Below are 25,408 nucleotides of genomic sequence, written 5' to 3' on the forward strand. Positions count from 1 at the left end.
AACCCACTTTAAGTTCATAAAAATTCAATCTGCATTATATGTGATTTGGTGTACAGATTTGCTATTTTTAAATATTGTTTAAGAATTACACAAGCATGCACAATTAAGTGAATACACTCAGGTAACCGAACTTAACTTTGGTAAGAAAGTGGAGTAACACGTTAGTGTCGAAGTGGCCCATTTTCCCTGATGGATTTACACGGCTCCTGCACAAGAGCGAGCGCTGTCTGGTTTTAAACAACGAATGACCTGCTCACAGGAGTCAGCACACGCGCACGTGGATAGCCACACGTGTGGAGAAGAAATGGAGTCAACTCTCTGACAACATTTGTTTTCTGTTCTTAGTTGTTCTCCAAAGAATTTTTTTTGTCTAATAGCAGCAGAAGTGAATGCCAAGAAGGAGGCTTAAATCAAACCATGATCTGCCCCAGGTGATGTGGTTACGCTGCTATCAGACCTTTGTTACCCACATGGACTCTACCATGTGCAGCAAAAGGGGGGCCCATGTTACCTGCTCCCTAAAGAACTAGATTCTTGAAAGCACTTAAATAAGATGGAAGCACACTGGCGTCCGGATAGATTCTGGGACCCTCTTATTAGAGAAAAATCACAAGTAAAAAGTTAACTCAAACAGCAACCAAAAACTTAGGTCAACTCATTCCGTGCTGGGATCATGGAAACAAAATTTTTAAAAATGCTGTGTTTTTAAATCTCTCAGGAAAATATTGGTGGCAACAGTTTGATTAGTGATGTATCTGAATATGCCGTCCAACAACTAGAAACAGCAATCCAGCTAGCAGAGAAAAGAATATCCCCGCGGGGGCCAGAAAAAATGACCAGCCATACAGCACAGAAGGGGTGAAATCTGAGCAGTCCTTCATTTTCATGTTTTTGTAGCTTTCCATGTCGGCCACTGCCTGGACCCAGATGACATACAGCATCACCACCAGGGAGAACAGGATGCCTGCGGAGGACAGAACATAAGACCTTTAGCCTTTCTGAAGACGTGTGGCCAAGAATGCTAGATCAGACCAACCGCATGCTTGAGGATACGGCTCTCAAAGCACAGTCCTAGCTAAATCACCTGCTGTGTGTGAGTCCTTTTATCACGTCACTATTCTGTAATTTCCAGAGCACTGAGATGAGGACGATAGCTGCAGAAGGACAGTGGTGGCAGCTGACAGGCATTTATCGGGCACTCACTGTGTGCCAGGCATGGTACTAGGTGCTTGTGAACATTACAAAGATCCCTACCTCGCAGAATTTATTTTCTAACATTTACCCATCTTTATGCCTGGTGTGTGACAAGCACTGTAAGAATTATTTCTTTCAATGTGTACAATACACTCATGAAGTTGGGACTATTGACCCCCAGTATTAAAGACGTACAACCACAGCGGATATTCAGCTCCAGTCTTTCTATTGTCATATTATTTTAACACAACTAACTAGTGCTGCAGTTAAATATGGCAATGAAAATAGCAGCCAAGTCAGTACCAGACAGAGATGAAAGCACTGAACTGATGTAAAAGAATATACGTGATTCTTTAAAATAGATTCTGTGGAATAGAAAACCTCAGGTTTGAGATCAAGAGCCTTATTAAACAAAAGAAAGGAAGGAAAAAGACAGGGAGGGAGGCCAGAGGGGAAATGCTTAATGACTAATTAGAAGACAACACCGAAATTTATCCACAAGTTCAGTGTAACTGCAACCCCCTATTCAAAAATACCATTGGAATTGTAACAGTAGACCAAGAATCAGGGTGTTGGACCCTTAACAAGCAATAAGACAGAAGAGCTTTATGAATGCAGAAATGTGAGAACACTACCAAGCACACTCTTTTCCACGCGACTGTCACTGTAATAACAGAAGGAGGTACGGCTGCGCGGAGCCAGGGACCCCGAGGAGTCCGCTAAGCTGATTCCCCGGTGAGTGAGTGACAGGTCCCCACTCACAAATTTGTCCCGAAGCAAAAAATACTTGAGGTCATTTGCTATTTGTCCAATTCAAACTCGCCAAAGATCTATTTCACTCTTTAAATCAACAACCTGAACCATCAGGTAAAAAATCTCCACATCCTAACTGCCAGCCTGTCTGGAAGGTCACATGGCCCTGTGAGCAGGAGCGGAGGCTGAGGGACGTGGGCAGGAGAGAGCTGCTTTCACAAGCCTGGCCATCAGTCACCCTTCTGGAGTGAACTGTGCTCCGACGGCATTTAGGATGTCCCCTCGCTCGGGTCATCAGTTTCGTAAAGAATCCTGAGAAGTAAACACGGGAGAAGGGCTCATACACGTGTCGAGGTGGGTCACCATCGGAGCTGAAACTCGCTCCTCCTCCTGATACAAGCCACAGAGCTGCGGAGAGCCAGCAGCAATGCTTCACTCACACGAGGCACCCTTCACTCTGTGGTCTGTAATGTAAATGCAAATGCCGGGGCACAGAAGGGAGCAATTTCACTGCAAAATAACAGCCACATCCCAGAGAGACAGTAAAGACGTAGCCGGCGAGCAAAGCCCTCAGCCGTACCTCAGACTCTGACAACAATATGCCGAGGCCATGTGTTGTCTAGCAACTCTGTGCATTTCTGTACATTTTTCCAGAAAATACACAGACAGCGTGCTCTGCTAATGGAAAGGTTTGGCTTAGTTATTTGCATACCATTTGCCTTATGCAAACATATTGCAAACCTTTCTTATTATTTGTGGATATGTTTTTTCATCTCCCTTGCATTATGTAAATCTTGTGCTTTCAGGTATTTTTGTTTAAAAAATATTTCTTTTGTGAAAAACCAGTAGTCATATACACATTTTTTCAAAAATTACAAAATTCATTACTGAATTTAGAGTATTTTTAAAAAATGTTGCAGGTCGTCATGTAGGTGATCCTTAGCAAGAAAGAATTCACTTCTATTTAAATATTGCTGCTATCTGAAGAGCAGTTACAGCCTGAAAGCAAGGAAGAACAGTTGTTTCTATCACCACCATCTTCAGCTTGCTCACTAACTGGAGATGTGGTCCATTTAATTCCTATCAGATCAGCTCATGATCATACTCCTAGGGTAAAACAGCGTTTTTCTAGTTTCTCTACCCAGTAAATCGCCAGTGTTTTACACATACATGTGTATGTCTGTGTGTGTGTATGTGTGTGTGCAGACAGACAGACAGAAGGAAAGTGAACTAACAAACATGGGGAAAGTATTTACATCAAAGGCCAATGGTTTAGCTGCCATGGCAGCAAGAATTTATGATGGGGGCCTACATGAAGTAAGTGGCCAAAATAAGAGTCAGGAGACTCTTACTTACAGCTAGATGGATCAAGTAAGTACACATATTGAGATTAACTGGAGTCAGGTCCTCCACCACCTGAAAAGGGAATTACAGATTTGAGGAGGGGGAAAGCTGGAATGAACTCTATGATGTTTGCTTAGAACTGAATGCATCTGTGTGAAGCTATGGCTTTAGGTAGATAAATGAGTGAATATAGAAGTAAAAGCATGCATGTTTTAAAAGACACTTCGGTGTGTGTATACAACTAGACATATTTCTGGCTCTCTGCCTGAGACACTCTGAGAGCAACAAAACCATCATAGCCAGCAGCAAGCACACCAAGCATCCAGACCTTGGCTTCTAAACAGCAGGAACTGTCTCTGTGAGACAGCTGAATCCAGGCCGGGACAGAAACCACAAGATGAGCCTGGAACATCACGTTACACAAAAAAGTGCAGACGCACTCAAAGAATAATGTGGGCATTTCACAAGCCAGCTTGATGGGGCTCCCCCTCGTTAATTCTGACAACATTTGACTGTCTGACAAATAATGACAGAGGTCCATTATATCTCACTAAATAAACAGGAATCCATGAGACCACAGAGAATAACAAGCCAGTGAACAAGTAAGTGGGAGAAGGGAACGCATTTCATTAGAGAATGCTAGCTTACAGTGCGGACGGAATAGCTGCACAAGGAATCACCGCTTGGCAATCACTTGAGTAACCATTAATTCAGGCAAGAAACAAAAATGGATGCTAAAACTAGTGGATGAAATTTAGATGAGAAATAAATATTTACACAGGCTCAAAGTCTCTTCCCACGAAACACTTCTTAGTTGTAAAGAAAAAACTAGTAACTTCATACTAAAGAAACCTGACAAACTGATCTCACTTACCGCTTCATGAGATGCAGTGCAAAGAACACAGCATCTCTGCTACGACACCGCAGCAAAAAGTGAACAAAGCCCAAATCCAATCATGAGGAAGCATCAGACAAACCAATTCAGGAACATTCTAGAAAATCACAGGCCCGTAATCTTCAACAGGGCTAAGCTCATGAAAGTCAAAGAAGGATTTTTTCTGGTTTGATGGATACTCCAATGACACATCTAAATGCAAAGCATTATTCTGGGACTGGATTTTTTTGCTATTAAAGACATTATTGGGAAAATTAGCAAAACTTGAATGGAACCTCTGGGTGAAGGGACTTGCAATTTCTATGTAAGTTTGCAAACATTTCAAAACAGGAAACAAAATGAATGACTCAAAAGAAGTGTGGTGGAAGTCTGTGCTACGTGTGTTGAAAAGTGCACATGTTGGAGGGTGAGGGTGGGAGGAGATCTGTGTGTTCATAGGCCCAGAAAGACACATCTTCTGGTGGGCTATTGTGACCAGTAGTGAACAGCAGGATTACTGATTTGGTCCGCCTACCAAGTGAAGAGCCTCCTTTGGGGCAATAACAATACTACAGAAAAATCTTAATTACTACCCCTTGATACCTTAGGATCCTCATTCATAAATACATAAGCAGTAACTGTCTTGAGTAATGAGTTGTATTTCAAACCCACCTGCCACAGGGATTTTAGTGGGAATAGAAAATATTACTAATATTCAGGTAATAATTTGTTTAAAACAAAGTTATATTTAAATTAGTTGTACATTTTGAAAGCATAATCAATTTCCAGTTGAATTTTATCATTCGTATTTTTGAAGTCCAACAAAAATTCATAAAATAGCTCACTGGAAGCATAATCAAAATATGACCACAAAGTCCAAGATTTGTGATCATGGTAAAGCCACAGATAAGTCATTAAGTCACATTGAGAACATGCTGGGTCTCCTTTACTGGCAGAGGGGGAGGAGCCATTCGAGCTTGGTGTTTTGCATATTTTCTCTTACAAATGTCATGGTTTTGAGGTGGCAAGCCCCATAAAAGGACCGGCAGAACCCCCAAGCAGGGCAACTACTCTCCTGCCGGCACCATCTCGTTCCCTGGCCCAGAGGCTCTATCTCACTTTTTGCCTCTGAAATGGCTTACTTACCCCTAAAATTCTATTGGTTCCCTGAGCTCACTTCTGAATGGTTATTTCCTTCACTCCTGATTGGTTATTACTCTTACTTCTGATTGGTCCACTTCCCTAACTTCTGATTGGTCCATTTGTAGTACTTCATTTGCATGGAGGTCACTCCTGATTGGTCTATTTCTACAAAGCTTGTTCCTGGTTGGTCAACTTCTGTTATACTTTATTTGCATATGATGTTGCAAAGTGTAAAACTGGCAGCCTATAAAGGCCTGTGTAAACCTACAGATGGGGTCCAGAACTTGGAGTGTTAACTCCTCTGGGCCTGCTGGCATAATAAACCTGAGTTCTCCAACTCTCCAAGTGCTGCTTGGTCTCTTGCCCGGATCCTGGTTGCTGTCACAACTGAGCTGTAACACATTTTTCTGCAACATTTTCAAGTTGGAAAGCATTTTTTGAAACAAAGGTCACATAAAAATTAGTTACAAATGGCCCCTCATGATACAGATGACACTGGGGTTCATTAGGATTATTTGATTTGAGCTCAATATTTATACAAGACTTCGGATAATATCTGCAAATTAAGTTATGTGTAGGGTTGTTGCTTTGATACATATATTTTAAAAGCATGGAACACTGATGTATCAAATGGAAACACTTAAAAAAATCCATAATACATGCAAACCAGTTTTGACATGTATTAACGCTTAATATGCTAGGAATCTTAAAAATTACAAGGTTTGAGGCCTTTCTCAACTCCCAAGAAGCCCTACGCGTCATGCCAAAGGAGGAGGCATGGGCATTCGTGCAGGCTGAATCTAACCTCACAGGACCATCCGGAGTCAAAGTGTATACATATTTTTTTCTAAACATTAAATAATGGGGAAAGGAAAATATGCCAATTCTACATTTTCTAAAGAGTAATACTTGTCACTATTTTGTCATATACTTTCAAATTAGTATATATTACTTGTATATATTACATATTTCGTTCATTAAAAATTAATTTTTCTGAGAAAATAAACTAGAAGTTCTTAAAAATAATTTAACTTGTATTTTTGTAATAGTTCATTCTTCTTTAAATTCACATGCATTGCTTTCTCTTATAATTAAGCTATGCTCACTTTTACATATCACAGTTCAGAAGTTGTAGAACTACTAACGCATAATAGCCCATCATAAACCCTCTTGGATGATCTCCATCCTTCATTTTCTCGGACCCACTTCCCACTGACTTTCCTCCAGTTCTCTGAGACAGCCTGAATAACTTACACAGTGATAGTCTCATGAATATGTACTGTCATCACGTTTACCTGATTTCCAGACTTTCATTGCTGCCCTCACCTCATCACACTCACTCCCAAATACATGAACTGCCTCTTCCCTTTCATTTCCTGGCCTCATGTTTTTAATCTAGTCAGCCAATCTATAAATGTCTGTCATCTACTGGATCTTTCAAATATTTATTATTTCTTAGATTGGCATTATAATTTTAGGCATTAAACATCCTGTATATTCAATACTCTGCACTCCCATGAGAAACAATTATTAATAGAGGATGACCATGGGGGTTGCCCACCTCTACAAGTAATTAGGGGTTTAATCTGAAAAGCAGAGTTTCATATAACACCAAGAAAGCGTCTACTCACAGCAACTGAGTTTCAGGAAGTACTCAGTGGTTGAAAGGCACCAGCCTGGAATCTGTCTGCCCTGTTTCTAGGTTTACTGTCTAGAAAGCTCTGCACTTTCTTAGCTGAGGAACCTTGAGTGAGTCTCTTACGTCTCTGTCTCCGTTCCTTCATTTATAAAACAGAGACAGCACAAGTGCCCATCACAGACAGCAGAACTAACGGAGGTAAAGTGCTTAGCATGCTGCCTGGAACAGGGCAAGCACATAACAACCACTGGCTACTTAAATTATTAAGCTTTGGTAGCAGCTCTTGCTTGTGGATGGCAAATATTATTCTCTGAAGTCTTCTAAACTGTCAGAGCTTCTCAGGTAACTGGGCTGTTTCAGGACTGGCCCAGAGGCAAGAGAATACACTTGTCACAGGGACTCGCAGCTCTGAGATTCCGGGAGAGAAGTGAGGGCCAATGCCTCACATGTGTCTGCCCGTGTCCCGCTGGGATTCTCCACCAGGTGGCACCCGTCCCGTCACAGTCCATCTGGGACGTTGTGGAAAGGACATCAGGCGACTTCAGACCGGGGCTTACGGTCCGGTCAAGCAAGCCTCCTGCCCTCCCCAACAGCCCTCAGTTATGGGAAGTAAAAGTTCTTTCTATGTTGATCTGATCACTGAGGTGAATCTATACCCAACGTGCCTGTCTCTCCTACACAAGCAAGTATAAAGGGGAAAAACGGCCTCAGAAAATGCATAACATAATTTAGTAAAGAGACCGATGTGCCTTACCCTACTCACTAATAGCTGTTTTTCAGCGAAACGGCTGTTTAGGGGAAGAGAGGGGAATAAAAAAAAATATTTGCAAAGAAATTAAACCCCTTCCAGCACTGAGCAAACAGTAGATGTTAATGATACACCTACTCTGGAAAAGAAGCAAGCAGATGGAAACACACTCTGCCCTTCCGCGTGGCAAAATGAATGCCAGACCAGAGATCCTACTCACAGGCCAGAAAGAGTCGTGTCACCCAACACAGCTGAAGACTCCCCTGCGGGGTCGAGATGCATCATCCCCACAATAATATGTCGTGTGAGTGGAGGCATTCGTTTGCCAGGCCCATTGCTCTAGTTCTAAGAAAAACGGCTCAGATACAATTTTCAAGGGGGTGGCGGGAGCATTTATTCAAGTTTTAAGTTTGAGTTTTTTCAGAAAAGTCCCACCAAAGCGATGACTGAGTAGGCCTCTCACCTCCAAGATCTGTCTGGGTGGGAGCAGAGCCCAGACGATCCACATGGTATCCAGCCAGGACGCGCGGGGAGCCCAGGCTGGGCTGGAGGCTGGGACATGACGGCCCCCGCAGAGAATCGCCCTGTCTCCTCCCTCCTCCTCCACTGCCCTCCCTCCCGTGCCCTCATCTGCCCCAGATGCCAGAGACGCACCACACTGGGTGTGACGTGCCCCACCGGGAATTCTCCTCTGGGGACCTGTCTCCTCACTGTGGTGCCATCTCCGGCAGGCCTCACTGCACTGCACTTGGCTTCACTGCACATCTCAGATATCATGATTTTCAGTGAATCAAAAGTTTGTGGCTGCCCTGCTTCGAGCAAGTCTGCTGGCACCATTTTTCCAACAGCATTTGCTCACTTTGTGTCTCTGTGTCACACACTTTGTTAATTCTCACAATATTTCAACCTTTTCCATTATTATTGTATTTGTTATGGTGATCTGCAATCAATCATCTTTAATGTTACTATTATAAAAAGATTACACCTTGCTGAAGGCTCCAAAGATGATTAGCACTTTTTAGCAATAAAGTATTTTTAAATTAAGGTAAGGACAGTTTTTGGACACAACACTATTGTACGTTAATAGGTTCCCGTGTAGCAAGTGGGTCTGGAAGGGAACCTGCAATCTCTCTGAGGTGTGCCTGTGTTTACCAGATCGGTGCTCCATTCAAAACCAAGTTAGGACAAACCTGATCCTAACAGCCTGTTACACGCATTTCAACTGATAAGCAATACGGGGAAAATAATATACAAATAAACAAAATACTTTCAAAGAAGTATCTCAGAAAGAAAAGTCATAAGACTTTAAAATACTTTTGTAAATAAAAGCTCTTCTCAGCTCCTTCTTGCTTAATATTAACCAAGGCTGACTTACTCTAGCACTTAAAAAAATGTCAGATCCAGGACATTAAAATTCCACATTGTAATAGTAGCAGCATCCAACACAGTAATTTTCCTAGATAAATTCCCAAATATGACAACTGAAGGCGCCAATCAAGTGTGCAAAGTAGGCAGTTTCAAAAATATAAGCGTGACCAGTTCTTCCGTTCCTGCTTAGAAGGCAGGTCTGTGTACCTAAGCCTTTGCATTGAGCAAAAACGAAATGCAAGCAGCCGTTCTGCATTTCATGAAAATAAGAGACACTAGTTCTGCTGCAGAAGTACATCTGGCGGATACATCAGTAGCGCATAGTTTCAGTTAATCCTTTTTTCTTTCAACCGCCCACCTCCAACAAACCAGAGCTCTGAATATAAAGTTGAAGTCCCAGCCCTGGGTGAAATATCCGGTTCCATGCTGGGCGGTTATGCTTTTGACCCGAAAGCCCACTTCTCGCACGCTAAGGCAGACACAGACACTCTGGGAAGGCCGCCCACCCAGGCACGCACTCGCTGGCCCTCCAGGCCCGTTGTCCTCACACCGAAGCCCCCTTTGCCTCTCCCGGGTCAGTGGCTGTTTACAGCGTATGGGCGTGGGGACAGCAGGTGCAAGCGGGGAGATGTGTGGGCCTGCAAGTCTAGCACGCCTGCCTCCAGGCCATCAGCAGTCCCGCCCAATCCCGTCCTGCTCTCCGTCTTCTGGTTCCTCCACGTGCTCTTCTGCTCCGACTGCTGCCGTGCTTGGCTTTACCTGGAGGAAGACGCAAGGAGCCAGGCACAACCCGCAACGCCTCCTGTGTGTTTGGTCTCAGACAAAGGAAACAATGTCTGAAATATGTCCCTCGGCTTCTCTGAGCTATTTTTCCAGGATTAAGACTAAAAACTCTCTTGTATTAGGCATCCATCACAGTTATCTTATCTCGTGTGGAAATGAGTGTGGCTTATGATGAGCTGCCACAAAATCTACTGGTCTTCTGAAAGGAGGAAGGAAAACCAACCACAAATCCAACTTCCTTCTCAGTCAGTACAACCCTCTAGATACAAGAATGTTACATTCCTTCATCTTCACTTACTTCCCTTCCTTCCGTTTTTAAGAGGGGTCCCTGCCCCTGTATTCTTAGAAAGCACTGTCCCTAGTCCAGAAGGACCAGCGCTGAGCCACAGAATGATGTGCTCAGGCCGTCTGCCCCACTCGGTAGAGGGTTTACACAGTTCACCCCAGTTCACTCCGCTCTGTCCCTAGTGACCAACAGCAGCTTGTGAAATAGCTGTCTGGGCAAAGAACACCCTGTGGTCACAGACTGGGGCAGGAGTCAGGCCCCAGCACTGCCTCCATCACGTTCCAAAGGACGACTCACATTGCAAAGGTGTCCTTCCCTTTGGCCAGCACATCCTGTGCCTGGAGTGTGGGCTGCTCGGTTCCTCTGTTGTGCAAGATGTCTGTGTGGTCTCACAACGTGAGACTCTAACAAGGCATTAAGCCAAGAAGCTGTCCAGGCCCCTCTACCCAGGTGAGACTCTGTCCAGCTCTACATTCAGCAGAAAAATGTAATCTCAGTTTGTCATTCTGAAAAGGTGATTTCAACTATGGAAGGACAATCTTTCTACCCCGGGATGCTGGTAAACTACTAACTCCCAGCTTTTGTGGCTTATCAGCCAATGTCAGTGTCTCAGCGCATCCAGACCCCATCACTAGTCTCGTGCTCCCGAGTCCCATTCAGGCTTGGCGCCTGTCCTGACGTCGCTTCGCCTGGGCATTAGGAATATTCAGCTGTACAATTATTTCCTCCACGTAATTCAAACATTCTGCAACGTCACGCCTTCCCGCGTCTCTCCCGTCACACCTGACACCGCAGGGTTCGGAGAAGACACGACTGTCCTTTGTCTCTGAGTTCTCCTAGAGTCCACACTAACAAGTTCACTGAAACCTTAGCAACTGTTCAGGCAGCGGAGGGGTGTGGCGTGAGACTCGCTGAAACAGACTCGGGCGTCATACGTCCTGACGATGGCCATACACTTGGCCCAGAACTGAACTTCCCTGGGGAACACACGGCCAGCCGGCCTGGGGAGGCGTCTGCCCAAGTGCAGGGAGTGGCAGCATATGGCCTCCAAGCCTGGCTCTGAGCTGTCGACACAACGAGAGGAAAGCCGTGCCCCACCCCTTGCTCACACGGACAGCTGTGGCACCAGCGTGCCGGGGCCCTGCGCGGAGTGCCCCGAAATAGTCTCCCTGCTGATGCCAAGAGAGCCTTTTTGCATGTACACGCCCAGCGACGGCCACTTGGAATTTGGTTCTGCCCTGTCTTAAGGCCATCTGCCCAAATAAAGAAAGAGCATCCAATCTTGTTTGTGGCATTGATGCGGTTACCACAGCGACTGTGGGCCCGGGCCACACCTGCTCCCACGCACAGAGCGCCAGCACAGGGAGAGAGCGGGGCAGGGAACGGCGGGGCCAGCCCCCGGAAGAAAGAGATCTGGCGGGTACTAGGCCCTGGAATGAGAGCTCCTCACCTTGAAAATGTAACATCTAACCAAAGAAAGCATTATGAAGTCAATCCAGTTGAACCCAGTAATGACTACACACATAGTTCCATATTAAATGCAGCACAGAACAGTCTTGGCTGCCCAGAAACCTGGTGTTCGGCACCTATTTCCCTAGTGTTCGTATAGAACAGTATGTACATTTCCGTCTCCAACTTTGAAAGAATTAGTTGCCTGTCAACGTTATCTGGGGGATTTAATAATAGAAAATTGAAAGATTTAAAAAGGTCTTCTGTCAGTATTGCCCAGGTTTAAGGATGATTTATTTGCCCCATAACTGCTTTAGAAGATTGTGGAAATTGCTACTAGACAGTAAATTTTAGTTATTCCTGAGGGCATTACTTTTCCTGCCCAAACTGATAAAAAAAAGTAAACAGTAACTTTTTTTTTTTTTTTTGACCTCATCCAACAGAATATGTCTCTATGTTCCTGGGAGATAAACGGTCCTGCAATAAAGAATTGGGCCATGAAGGAAATGAAGAGCCAGATTTGAGAAGCAGTATCCTCATAAGCACCTGGCTTAGTGGCTCTCAGGATGGGCTCCCAGAACTCCGTGGACACTTCTAACCCAGCTGGCTTTCTCATAAGGACCTGAACCAAGAGGGCCTCAGCCCCACCCTCTGCAGAAGAAGACTGAGCAAAAAAGGAAAATCTGTTGGTCACAGGCATATGGGTACGAATCAGATGCTTCCTCTTCCTACAAAGCCCTCAGCCAAACACAATTCTTTAGATAAACTACCTTTTCTCAAACAAATTATAAACTGGAAAAATGACCAACCAATTTTTTTTTTCAAAAACAACACACACACACACACACACACACACACAAACACAGTTACCTAATAAGACCAAGCCAGGATCACAGCATGTCTGAGTGGTGCCCACAGTGGTGGCGCTAAACTGCTGCCAGCACAGGGTCCCTTTACTGACAGATTTTAGAAGATTAAAAACCAAAGAAGAAGAAGAAGAAACAAATATTCACACATTTGAGCAGAGAACTGTTATTTCTGGGAAGACCATGGGAAAATGCACACCTTAACTAGACCATTGAATGAAGCAAGGGAAGGATGTAGTTTAGGGGAGAAAAAAAAATATTTGGTAAAGAGGATGCTCAGCTCTAAGGCATATAAGAGACTTGACTCGGTCGTATGGAATCACGAAGTGAAGAAGAGAGATGATCGGTTATGAGATCTACGTGAAAGAAGCCAGGCATAAAAGGCCGCATGTTGTGTGATACCATACGTATCAAATGTCCAGAAGAGCAAACCCACAGAGACAGAAACTAGATCTGTGTTTCTCAGGGACGGAGTGAGGGGAGGAGAGGAGAGAATGAGGTTTCTTTGTGATGTGATAAAAATATTCTGGAGTCAGATAGTGGTGATCTTTGCTCAACTCTGGAAATGTACCTAAAACACACTGCATTATACATTTTTAAATGGTAAATTTTGTGGTATGTGAATTATATCTTAATTATTTTAAATTATTTTTAAAATTATGAGCTCAAGTGGGTAAATCCAGGCCTTTGATAAAGGCCCTGAAAACTCAGTGAAGAAGAGTTGAAACAAAGGACAAAAGAAAGAAAGAATGGGTCAAACAGGGCCCTTGTTCTTGGTAGTTGTTCTCAAGTGTTGGTTTTGCTTTTTGTTGTTGTTGTTTTGTAGGGGGAGGGTCTGGAAGTTCTTTGAGCAGAGGATCTAAATCTGATTATTCTTTTTATTCTCTATGCAAAGTTAAGCACCATATTGCACACAAATGGTGCCTAAGAGAACTGCGTGTTAGCTGACTGCTGACTGAATGACGCTGGGCAGCAGCGTGCGCTGTGTCTGCAGGGATTATAAAGACAGGAGAGCCGTCCGCTCGTCCCTGCCCTGCACGGTCACCACACTCTCACGTGAGACCTACCTACCTGGTGTCACAATACAAAATACTCAGGGACAGTTTGGTCTTAGTCATGCTGAAGTTTGTCTAAATTCCCAGAATTACTATGTTTACAAAACACCTTGTGCTTGTGTTTTCAGGTTAGTGCTCTGGCTTTTACTTCCTAATTAAGTGAAAAAGTCTCAAAATTCACATGACTCATCTATTCAATTATTTTCCTATTTGTACTACAACCATTTTAGCAGGAATTCGAAAGACTACCCAGAAAGCTGACTAAAATAAATGCAGGTTTTACAAAGAAGAGGTGTTTAGATAATGCACATGAACCTCAATTAAGAAAATGGAATGACAGTGTTATAGAAAAAGATGCTTTTTCCCAATAATAACTAAATCATGAGGGTCTGTAATATCGTAAGGGGGCTACCTTTTTAAGAGTACGCAAAAAGCTTCACCTACGTCCAGATATTCCAGAGGGACATGTTATAACCCCCATTTTACAGGTGGAAAATTAATAGGATAAGAGAGATTAAAAGACTCTCAGAGCAGAGCTTTCCAGTCCAGTGCCTTCGTTCATCTAACAGGGATACAAGGAGCAAGTGGGAGACAGAAGGTCCCTGGAAACGTGTGGCATAGTTAGCATGGAGGAAACACTGTATGTGAATATTAACGTCTTGCTGCACTAGAAGCCTCACCGCTGCAACTAGACGCGGAAAATCAGAAGACAAGGAGGAAATCTATGGCTGGAAATCACATGCTTCACACCAGACGTACCTGCGGCAATATAGGAGCCTCCCCCGGCTTTATAGAGGAAGTGGCTGGCGAAGGGGGCTGCACAGATGATCAGAAAGCTTGCAGTCACCACGGCAACTACCCCCAGAAGCATCAGGACCGCCCAGAAGCCACGGTAAACTGCAGACCCGGGAGAAAAGGAGAAAAGAAAGACACGCTTAGACTGTGAACACAGCAGACGGTCGCAGTTTCTCTCTCGTCGCTCCCCTGATCTCAGCCCCAGCACTGCTGAGCAGGGGCCCAGGCTGCGGTCCTGAGTTGTCTCTAAAAGGAAGCCTCAGCAGACAACCTTGGACTCAGTGGTGCTTCTGTCTACATGTGCTCTGTGCTGACACCACGCACAGGCTTAATGTGCTCTGGGTGCTCATTTTTCTAACCAGATTACCCATTTTAGAAGTGGGAACACCTAAAGTTCTAGAAAGACTCCTCTTGAGCAAGTTCCCAGAAGGGTCACACACACAGGTGTTCACACCAAACGGACAAGGACATAAAAAGGCATTCATAGTCACAAACACTGCCTCTTACTTCCTGCCAAGATGTTGACACCACAGTGATCCCTTAGAAGCTGTTAATAATCACCCCACTCTCCTAACAAAAAATCACATTTCTATTTAGATTGTGACTCTATTAGATAACAGTCTTAAGGTAATAAAGATGTCAAGCAAAGCCAAAAAAAAAAAGTTTTATCAGACTGCGATTTTAAAATCAGATATATTTAAGGCATACCACTTTCTATTAGTACTTGTTCTTAGGAAGTTTTAAAATAAGAAGTTATAGTGGTCTCTTAGTCAAGGGCCAGCAAGTCTGAATTAATGGATGCAGCTGATAAATAAATTGTGGATTTGGTGATTTATAGTAATCAAATAGGAATTCTAATGATCTTTTTTGAGTGGAATAATTACTGATCTATTAAATTCATCATTTCCCAAAGGCTAACACACTAAAATAAATTTCTTCATGCATAAATGATGGACGGCTCAGTGAAACATACTCATCAAATTGCAGTTTTTCATGAAAGTACAGAAACTATAAAAAGCAAAGAATGAATTTTCTCAATAAGCCCACATGGTAAATAAAAAATACATACATCAATCAACCGGAATCTTTAAGAGAAAAGAGGACGAGAAGATGGAAAATTGAGGCGAGCAATCCCTGCAGTTAAATGGGAAAGGCTTACACTGTCGTGTGAATAACCCAGTTTGAAGGCAGGAGCAGAAAGCAGGCTTCCCCTCCCATGGCAAGGCCGCTCGCGGGCAGAGGCCGCCGGCCTGCCGGCTCGGAGGGTCCCTGCGGCTGCGCTGAGGCTCCGCTCCGGCACAGGGGCAGAGAGTGAAAGGCTCTGGGCCAAGTGCCTGCTCTCCTGCCTCACAGCGGTCACCGTTTTACATCTCCCTCCACTTCACCGACTTCAGCGCCTGTCCCGGCGGCTCTGCAGCGAATGCGGGGGGATGAGCACTAGCAAGGGCTGGTCTGGGAAAGGAGCCTGTTCCCCTGCCTTCTGACCACCCTCTGGTCATGACCGACGCTGGACAAAATGGCAAACAACCGCCTTGAGGAGCCTGAAAGCGAACAATAGCCAGTGGACTAAGGAGGAAAGTCAAATCCTAACGAAAGGTCAACTCAGCTACAAGGGGTTTTTCTGGGTTTTTTTCTTTTTTTTTTTCTCATCCAGGATTTGGCCTGTAGACAAGACAAATTGGGAGCTGTGTAAATGGGTCAAACAGCACACCATCCCTAGTCAAGGCCATCATTCTGGCTAAAGAAGCAAGACAGGGACCCTGCAAGCCGGAGTGTGTGGAGACCCCCACGTTTCCATCTTCCTGGTCCTGCTTCATGGCCAGCTGTAAACCTAGGTCTGCACTGCCACCCCTGAGGAGGCGTGGGCATTTAACATCCCAAAGATGACCCAACCCTTCGGACAGAAGAATCAGAAGAGACCCAGCCATGCAAAGAGCATGGGGATCACCGCTGATGCCTCCCTCGTCCCCTGCTGCTCTGTACGGATGCCACCGCATGGACCTCTGCACAGCACAGGGGGACAGAACTTTGGAGGAAGCCAGTCTTTCCACTCAAAGAAACTGGAGAGAGGGGCCCTAGAAGCTGAGGGTGTGGGAGAAATCTAGAGAGGTTTAGAGAAGAGAAGCCCTGTTGCCTTTTCAAACAACAAATTAATATTCTCCAGTAAAAGGCAGGAGCAACGGATTTGTATTTGAGGGAAGGGGGAACCTGGCTGCCTGGAGTTGTGACCACACAGAAAATAGCTCCCAAGCGAAATTCCTCATTGCAGTCACCGCATGCTTTATTTTCTGCTTGTGCTTCAACATGCAAAACTGCACAACTTTAAACCTATCTTAAAATTCCTTGGAACTTCCTGTTTCTTAGCTAACTATGTTACCTAGTTTGCATATGCGGCACACTTTGGTTCCAGAATTGAAATGTTCAGTTGTAATGAAAAAATGTCTCTTGGAATTAGCTAGTTCTTTCACTGTCTGAAGCAAAACTGAGGCCATCAGAGAATTTTCAACATAAAGTGAATGAAGTGCATGTGTTTTTGGAAAGTCAAATGTGATATGGAGGCCCTCCACTAACTAACTGTGTGACTCTGACAGACCACAGTTTTCTGATTCGGAAAACACTATCCTTCTTGTGAGTCTATAGTAAGGACTGAGAAAATACATGAAAAGTAGTTGCATGCGGTAAGAACTCAGTGCCTTTACTATTACGATTATTATTACACACTTTGTAGTAAAACGTTCTTGTCAACAATGCAGTTGACACAAAGCGGAGACCTATTAATCTCACGGGTCTAGGGTGGGGACCAGCTTTCAGTTCTAATATACACACTCCAAGTTTTAAAAGATGTTAGTGGTTTATACTGTTTAAAACTCCTCGATCTGGAATGTATCTCTGAGAATCCTTAATTTGTTTCCTTGTTCTTAATATGAGCCCACAAAAACTGCAAAGCTTTGTCTCTGAATGCTTCGGACAGGTCTAAGTGAGAACAGCTCTAAAAATCCATGCCTACCATTAAATACAATTCAAAGCTCAACTTAAACAATATTGAATTTCCATTAATTCCTTAGAACAGGAAGCAAGGCTTACAATGTAAATAGATTTACATGTAATCTGTATCACCACCATTTGGATTAGTTAAAGGAAAGTTTCATCTGAATCTGTGAAAGGCCAGAATTAACTGCTGTTTTCAGTGAAGCTCTGTTAATTCCAAACAAATTGGTGAATTGACCTAGCAAAGCGGTCCTTGGTCGGGTGTTGTAATGAGGAGGAGGATGAGTAATTAGTCTAATAACGGACATTATAGCAATGGTTCTCCTGAACTATTGTTTATTTTCCTAAATTGATTAAACTTTTACCCTTACCGTATTAATCTCACTGCCAATCTGCTTAGTAACTTCATTCTAGTAGAGTTTGATTGAAAATCATTAGCCCACAGTATACTGAACTGTCATATCAATATATTCTGTGGGAGTATAACATTTTGTATTTTTATAGTTTTCTATATACAGTATTTTCGGGTTTTCATTTGAGGACTATCTTGGTTTTTTAATGGACAAAAGAGACATCAAGTGATTAGCAAGTCTGGTTTGTTAAATAAGAGTATGGAATGCAAACTGCATTCATGACATCTCAGAGCATTCATAAAGCGCGCATAACGCGAAGCGTCTCAACTGCACTGCAAGTTCAGATTTCAGATTCAAACAAGGTGTCAAAGGATCTCATGTCTCAGTGTGTCTCAGGATGTACCCAGAAGGCCAGATTCCAAGCGACACACACAGGAAGTGGAGGGAGACATCTGCGAAGAATCCGTCACGGGGGTGGGGGAGGGATAAATGGGAGTCTGGGATTAGCAGATACAAACTTCCATACCTAAAATAAACAACAAGGTTCTACTGGTAAAAAAAAAATACATACATACATAAAAATAAATACACAGGGAGAAAGAAGAATCCTTCAGATAGGAAATGCACAAATCACCCAAATGACAGGACAGAAATGGCCATGAAATAAAGTGGACTATTAATTGTGCACATCAGCATGTGCACGAGTGTGCCTGTGCACGTGTGTCTGTGCGCGTGTGTGTGTGTGTGTGTGTGTGTGTGCGCGCACATTACACAGACAGGAGGCTAACGGCAGAACTGGCATCTGTTCCAGATTCCATGTAAAGGGCTAGAAAAATAAAACCCTACAGTGTTTTTTCCCACTAAGAAGGCAATAAAAATGCACAGAAACCTCATTAGTTCAGATGATGGGTAAAAGCAGCCTGAAGTTTTAACTGTGGATTATTTCAGAATAGTCCCATTCCAAGTCACTCATATCCATCCAATAACTCAAACAGTGTCTCCCGAGGGACCTCGACGCAGGGCCCTAGCAAGCCCGCCTGGTGAACAGGCAAGTTGCTGGCAAACAGAAGCCACTTAATTGAGCAAATATATTTCAATGGCTCTCCAGGTCCAGGCACCAAAAACTGCTAGACTAAGACAGAACCCTCCCCTCCTAAGTCCAGTCCAGTGAGGGAAAAGCAAGTAATTTTACACTGTGTGCTAAGCGCCCTAGCGGAGGGGTGCACAGAGTGTCAGGGAGCCAGACGGCTGCCACACAGAGAGGCCCCTGTGTCAGGGCTGACAGCCATGAGAGAAGGCCGCCTGTACCGGGTATGGTTGAGCTGGGCCTTTACGTGTGCCCAGGGTTTCCGGAGGCAGGAGGCAGGAGGAAGGTCAGTCCAACAGTGGGAACCTAGGAAGGCAGCCCTGGCCTTACATGCCACTCAAACTACTACATATAAAATAGATAAACAACGAGTTTATACTGTAGAGCACAGAGGACTATATTCAATAACTTGTAGTAACCTATAATGAAAAAGAATATGAAAAGGAATATTACGTATGTACATGTGTGACTGAAACGTGATGCTGTGCACCAGGAATGGACACCACATTGTAAACTGACTAGACTTCAATCATAAATAAATAAATCAAATAAATAAATATGTAAGAGCCACTGCTTTATCACACTGGCCCTCCAGAGCCCCCGTGGGTCAGTAATCAGATGGTGTAGCCACATTTGTACCAGAATATCTCTCCTGAAACTAGATCGAGGTGAACAGGCAGGAAAAGAGAACAGAACAAGGATAACCCATCAGGTAGTTGTTACAGCAATTACAGTTCCCCGCCAAGTCGGGGCTGATGCCGGGCAGCTGGGATGGAGGTGAAATAAGCTGCCGTGATTCTGTTGTTCCAGGTGGTCAGAAACCAGCGAGAGTAAAGGCTGTCTTCATGGCTCTTCCTTTGTATGCCAAAACAGTTTGTTCCGTTAAGATATTAGCAAATTTCGTCTTGATTTTGTTAATGTTTTGGTTTACACAACAAACCCTCCTTCATACAGAGTACAGAAGGGGAAGTCGATCCAAAGGATCACAATTCCAAATTCGTGGTGTTTTGATAAATTATTTTGTTGTGTCTATAAAAATGTAAATATTGCATCTGCAGTTGAAAGATAAATTTAAGTGTTATTCATTTTTCAAAACTTGCTATCCTGTCTCAGACACCTCACAGAGCTAGTTCAGAAAGCTCACCCTCTGTTTCGACACCTCCTCAAGCACACACACTGCGAAGTGTTAGGAATCCTTCTAAACGAAGCCAAAACAAGACCCGCCACCCCCACCATCCTGGCAGCAAACGCCAGCCTCCAGCACATGCTGCCACAGCTCCAGGCAAGACGCCGGTGCCACGCCGGCCAGCAGGCCAGCCCTGCGTCCCCACGCACTTCTCCTCTTGGCAGGTCGGGCAGGTCTAAAAATACAGGACTGCCTTCTCCACAGCAGAAGGACAGGCTGTACTGCACGCCCGAGCATGAGCCCCGCAGCCGGGGACGTGCCAAGTTACGTGCTCTACTCGGCCCATTGATTCTTCAGGACAAAAAGAACATTGAGAGACCCAACAGAGTTTATTTACTTACCTCTTGTAAACCTGGCAGTGAAGGAACAGCCGAGGGGGAGAAGTGCCTTGGGGAGGAGGAACAGAGCCCTCACCTTCCTTCCTTCCTCCCCTGCTGGCTGTGACCTTGGGGAAGCCCCTGAAGCAGGTGGGTGTGTTCACATCGGGGAGGGCATCCATGGTCATTGTCCAGTTTGCGCCTCCTAATGGTCTTGGCAGGGTAGGCGGCTAGGAAGCGGGGCACGCGGGGTACTGGGCAGAATGGCTTTGAGGAAAGGAGGTAGGGGTGGCGGCGGCATCCCCAAGGTCACAGTAGTGAGGAAACCAAGGCTCTCAGAGGTAAGATTTAGGGGTCAGAAGAGGCCACCCCCAAATATGCCTGTTTGTGATAAGGATTATTTTGGAAGCAAATGAGAATGAATGCAGGCAGAGAGGAATCCTTCCAGGACTTTCCCTTGTCTGACTGAAGGGAGAATCTTCTGAGAAATGAGGAATTCCAGAGGGTTTTCATGGCCACGAAGAAGACAGCAAGTTAGCACCAAGACGGGTCTGCAGACGCACCCACTAAACTAACCCAGCTCCCATTAGTCTCTCTCACGTATATTTCCTAGTCACTTTCCCACAATTTACCACCCAAACCCAAACCTCTTCTTCCTTTGTCTTGTCGCATCCCCAGGTCCATCATTCTTTGTTAAAAGGCGTGTAAGTTCCCAGGCCTCTCTGCTTCTTTGGGTCTTCGCTTTTCTATAAAGGCCTCCATATGCATCCATAACCATAAACCCTTCCTATGTCAATCTGTCTTCTTACAATCTAATTTGCAGGGCCCAGCTACCAAACCTAAGGGGATAGTGGGAAAAGCTTTGTCCTTCCCTACAGAGGGACTGTGTACAAAGCCACTCATATCCTCCTACAGGGGACCAGGTGAGCATCCAGATTCACCTCCAGCTCCAAGGACCTCTGCTGACCCCTGCTGCCTAAGAAGGCCTGGACTGTGGCTCTCATCCCTGCCTGAGCTTCAGAGCCACCTGCAGGGATTCAACATCACACCCAAGCCAGGATTCCAAACCAGACCAACCAGAGTTTCTGAGGGTGGGCACAAGCAACCCCTAGAAGATAGAATGCATTGCCAGGATGAGAACCACTGGACTCCTGGGTCCCTCTGGAGCCGCCTTTACAGGTGTTCTCTCCTCGGTCCTCATGACCATCCTATTTCATCTTTTGCAGATGAAGCTCTGGGAGATTAAGTACAGTTCCAAAAATTAAATAGCCAGCAAATGACAGGGTCAAGATGTGAACTCAGGGCTGTCTGACCTCAGTCTCAGATACCATTTGTTTCCATGTTTGTGCTTTTTTTTTTTTTTTTTCAAATAAATTGTCACTGCTCCATCTAAAGCTTCTAGGCTCAAATCTTCCCACTCTGGCTCCTCCCACTTTGTCCTCTGGAAATGCTGAAATTGTACTGACGGTTCCTGTGGGAAATGCTGCTGCCATGCCCCAAGGCTTTCATAATACTGTTTCTGCTAGCTAGAACACACAGCTTTCCTACTTGTCCTTTGAGAGACAATCAAGCATCCTTCCCTTCCTGAAGCGACACCGTGGAGTTATTTCCTCATCTCCACCAAAAGACAGGAGAGCGCACAGTCAGTAATGTATGTATTACTCAAGTGGTGGAATGTCTCGTACCAGCGGTGTGACCTTGGGCAAGTTACTTAGCTCTCCATGCCTCGCTTTCCTTCCCTCAACTGTAATGCTACAATACCTATCCTGTAGTGCCCTTAAGAGGACTGAAAGGGCTCACATGGGGTCTGGCCTCTGCTCTCCATCAGTGTTCCTGACACACACCCTGCCTGTCTTTCTAGCCCCAGGGGAAGTGTTATGCCTGGCATGAAACAGATGCTCAATAAAATATGAATACGTGAATCACCAGTTACACATCACCCAATCCCCACTGAAACCTCACTATACATAGCCAAGGTTGGTGAGATACTTAACGGCCACAGGACAGAATGACGCTAACTCACTCAAAGCGGAAATGAACCGATGGTTTTGGCCTCTCATCGCAATGGCTGAGGGCCTCTTTACCACTTAAATCCCTCCTAGGGAGAAGCAGGCAGTTGGAAAAGAAGGGTTGAGGAATCAAGTGATGAGATTTAACATTCGGATACTAAACAGAGCCCTGAGGACTATGGAACCATCCTTTCCACCCTCCTGCATACCCAGCGCATAGAAATGAGCCAAGAACATTGGGAATTTCTGAGAATGTTCCTGCCCAACTCCAAACGTTCCAGGGGAGACAAATTTCCTCATTAACGGATTCCGTCCTAAACAATCTGATCTATTCCTGAGAAGCCTTGCTGCCCTTTGCAGTGAGCCATGGATAGGACATTTTTAGGGTCACTTTATTCATAACTTTTCTTTAACATTAAATGTGAACCTGCTGACCCAAAGCTTTCGGCAGACAATTGAAAATAATTCTAGCAAAGCTTTGCTTACTTGATTGTAGGTATTCTATTGTAAGTCACTGAGGACCTCACAGTCTTCATTTTCATGTCTTTCAGATGATTCGCCTCCACAAATCTCTAACAACTAAGAAATCCCATTTCCCTGAAAAGTTTCAAGGTCTTTCATTGCAACTATACATTCAGGAATCTTTCTCAAAGGGATGTGACTAAAAGTAGTTTCTATATTTCTTTATCAGAAAAGTTAGTTTAAGAATTGCATAACACTAAAAGCATTATGACATTTCCCCTCTATTTTGATCATAAAACAACAACAAAAGAAGTGATTAACAACTGAATTGAATTCTCCTCCTTCATTCACCCATGCTCAAACACTGACTGAAAAATCTGCCCTGTATCAGGCCTGTGCTAGACAAGCACATACCAGTGACATGACATGAAGGAAAGTGCAACGTGTGTCAGACGCAGTCAGGCTGAAGCAGACTGGGGGGGACACCCCACCATCTGACGACCGTCAGCTGTGCTGAGTACAAGGGGAGACGCTGGGGGATATCAGACCGGAAGAGAGGAAGGGTCTTGGCATTAGCTCGGGGTGAAGGCACAGGGTGGAAAAACTTTGGTGTTAGGGGCCACGGACAAGACAGAGTCGGAGACAGATCATAGGGTCCTTGGAGACTATGCTCTTTTCCCAGTGGAACGTTTTGGCCCATGTCATGGGAAAGTTTTCCTTACAAACAATATGGAAAAATCACCGATTAACTTCAATTAAAACGGGATTTCTGTGCGCACGGAGCTTCAACCTAGCAATAATCAAACTATGGCAAAAGGTCTGTAGTTTGGTTTTGTGAAGAGGGGATGTTTTCAGTGAGAAAGCGGAAGGGAAGGCAGTAAAATACATACTCCCTTTTCTTTATTATAGAAATTTACATTTTCTTGATTTTTTTTTCTTAAGAGGCAACATACTATGAGATAAAGGCACCCCAAAAACATGACAATACTTCATGGAAACTAGCCTGTCTTGTATTCAAAATGAAATGGGCAAGAGACCTTATCAAGAAATTATAATTAAAAAAAAAAAAAAGAAAGAAAGGAAGGAAGGAATCTAAAAAGTTTCTAGGAAAAGGAAAGTACAGAGATGAGCACGGGCACTGGCCGCTGGGGTGAGAGGGCTGTGCCGGCAGCAGCGGCCTGCACCCGCCAGCAAACACCATGGAAAAATACTCGGCCCGCTCGGAATCCGCACCTGCATCGTGTGGGATGTAAACCACACCCGCAGGCAGTGCTAGCACCGCCAGTGTGAGATGCCGGTCTCTCGGGGACAGACAAGGGAGCTGGGACACGGCTGACACCCCTGGCAGGGCACACACGCCTCGTTTACTCCAGAACAAACACGCGCAGTTTTTTTGCTCATGAACAGACTGGGAGTCACATTGTCTCCACTGAGCAGGAAGCAAGATCTCTGGTGTTCGCAGGTGGGATTCACCAAGGACCTAAACCCCCCTGGGGCATCACCACCGCCTCGGCCTCTCCGAGGGCTCAGTCTGAAGGAATGAGGGAGGAATGCCTGTTGGCAGTCTCGTGTCTTCACTGACCTGCCTGCTATTTGCTGCGTGTTCTTGAGAAGCGAGACACTTATCTAGCCTCCCTAGTTTTCAGTTTGTTTCTTGATAAAAAGGTAGAACCGGCAGCCTCAGAAGTCACTTCCAACTCTTCTGCTAGAGTCCCAACAAGTGGATAGTCAATATTTCCCTTTGATAATGAACCGCATAGATTGAACTTGCAAGTCTCTGCTGGAAGAGACCAGCCTTCTAAAACAGCCCATTTTTAGCAGAAAATCATTGAAAAGATCAAACACTGCGTTCCCATAGCTACTCTGTACATGGCCTAGCGAGGGATTTGATTTTATTTATTTATTTGCAGGGATAAAATACATCATTGGAAGACTTCCCTCTCTAGCTATTCAACATAGCAAGCTGTTAGAGCAAATACCCCTCATATTGTATGACAACAGCTGTTGCTCTAGAAACAGATTAACACTTTGCTTTCCATAAAACGTGGCACTTCCCTTAACAATGCTAAATCCATACTCTGTTGATGTGAACAATTGCCATGGCCATGCACAGACATGAAGCAATGACCCTGAGTACTGGGAAAAGCACTTTTAAAAAAATCAATCATATTTTTAAATAACTATATTGTAAAATCACTTTATCCCTATACCCCCAAACTTGTTTGTAAAGAGTAATAAACAGTAAAATAAAACCTCATATTGACTCATCATACCAAAACTAAAAAGAAACATAACAGAACTCACCAGTTCTCCTCTATTGAATAAATAGATTTTGTTTGAAAATATATATTGCTTGTTAGAAAACGAAACAATTTCCCCTTACAATGTTATCAAGAAGGTGATTATGGAAATGGAGGCAGCTCACTGAAGAGCATGAACTTTGAGTTGAGGAACCTAAACGCTCTCGGCTTCCGTGGCTCTGAAGTGGCAGCAGTGACTTCTGCCTCACAGCGCTGTTGTCAGGATCCGAGGAGCCAACATTTGTAAAGCAAAGCAGGTGGACTAGCACAACAGCTGCACGTGATAGGAGCACGTGGTGAGAGATGACATAAGCCATTCTGTTGTGGTATTGATGATTTTATAAAATAAATAACACTTTGTCTTTTATATATTTGTCAGTGGATTAGTAGCTTTCAATATGCAGAAACA

General features: G+C 44.4%; 1 protein-coding gene across 1 annotated transcript in view; it reads right to left on the reverse strand.

Moving 5' to 3' along the window:
* Window positions 1-372: 372 nt before the first annotated feature.
* Window positions 373-25,408, reverse strand: part of TMEM182 (transmembrane protein 182) — a 37,785-nt gene continuing 12,749 nt past the window's right edge. Inside the window, exons 4-5 of the mRNA XM_010991890.3 lie at window positions 14,262-14,399; window positions 373-964 (exon numbers count right to left, since the gene is read on the reverse strand). Coding sequence (XP_010990192.1) covers window positions 744-964; window positions 14,262-14,399 — 359 coding nt within the window. The 3' untranslated portion in view covers window positions 373-743. The remainder of the gene's footprint in view (window positions 965-14,261; window positions 14,400-25,408) is intronic.

Source organism: Camelus dromedarius, chromosome 33, assembly GCF_036321535.1.
Source record: "Camelus dromedarius isolate mCamDro1 chromosome 33, mCamDro1.pat, whole genome shotgun sequence".
In the NCBI taxonomy this organism is placed as follows: Eukaryota; Metazoa; Chordata; class Mammalia; order Artiodactyla; family Camelidae; genus Camelus; species Camelus dromedarius.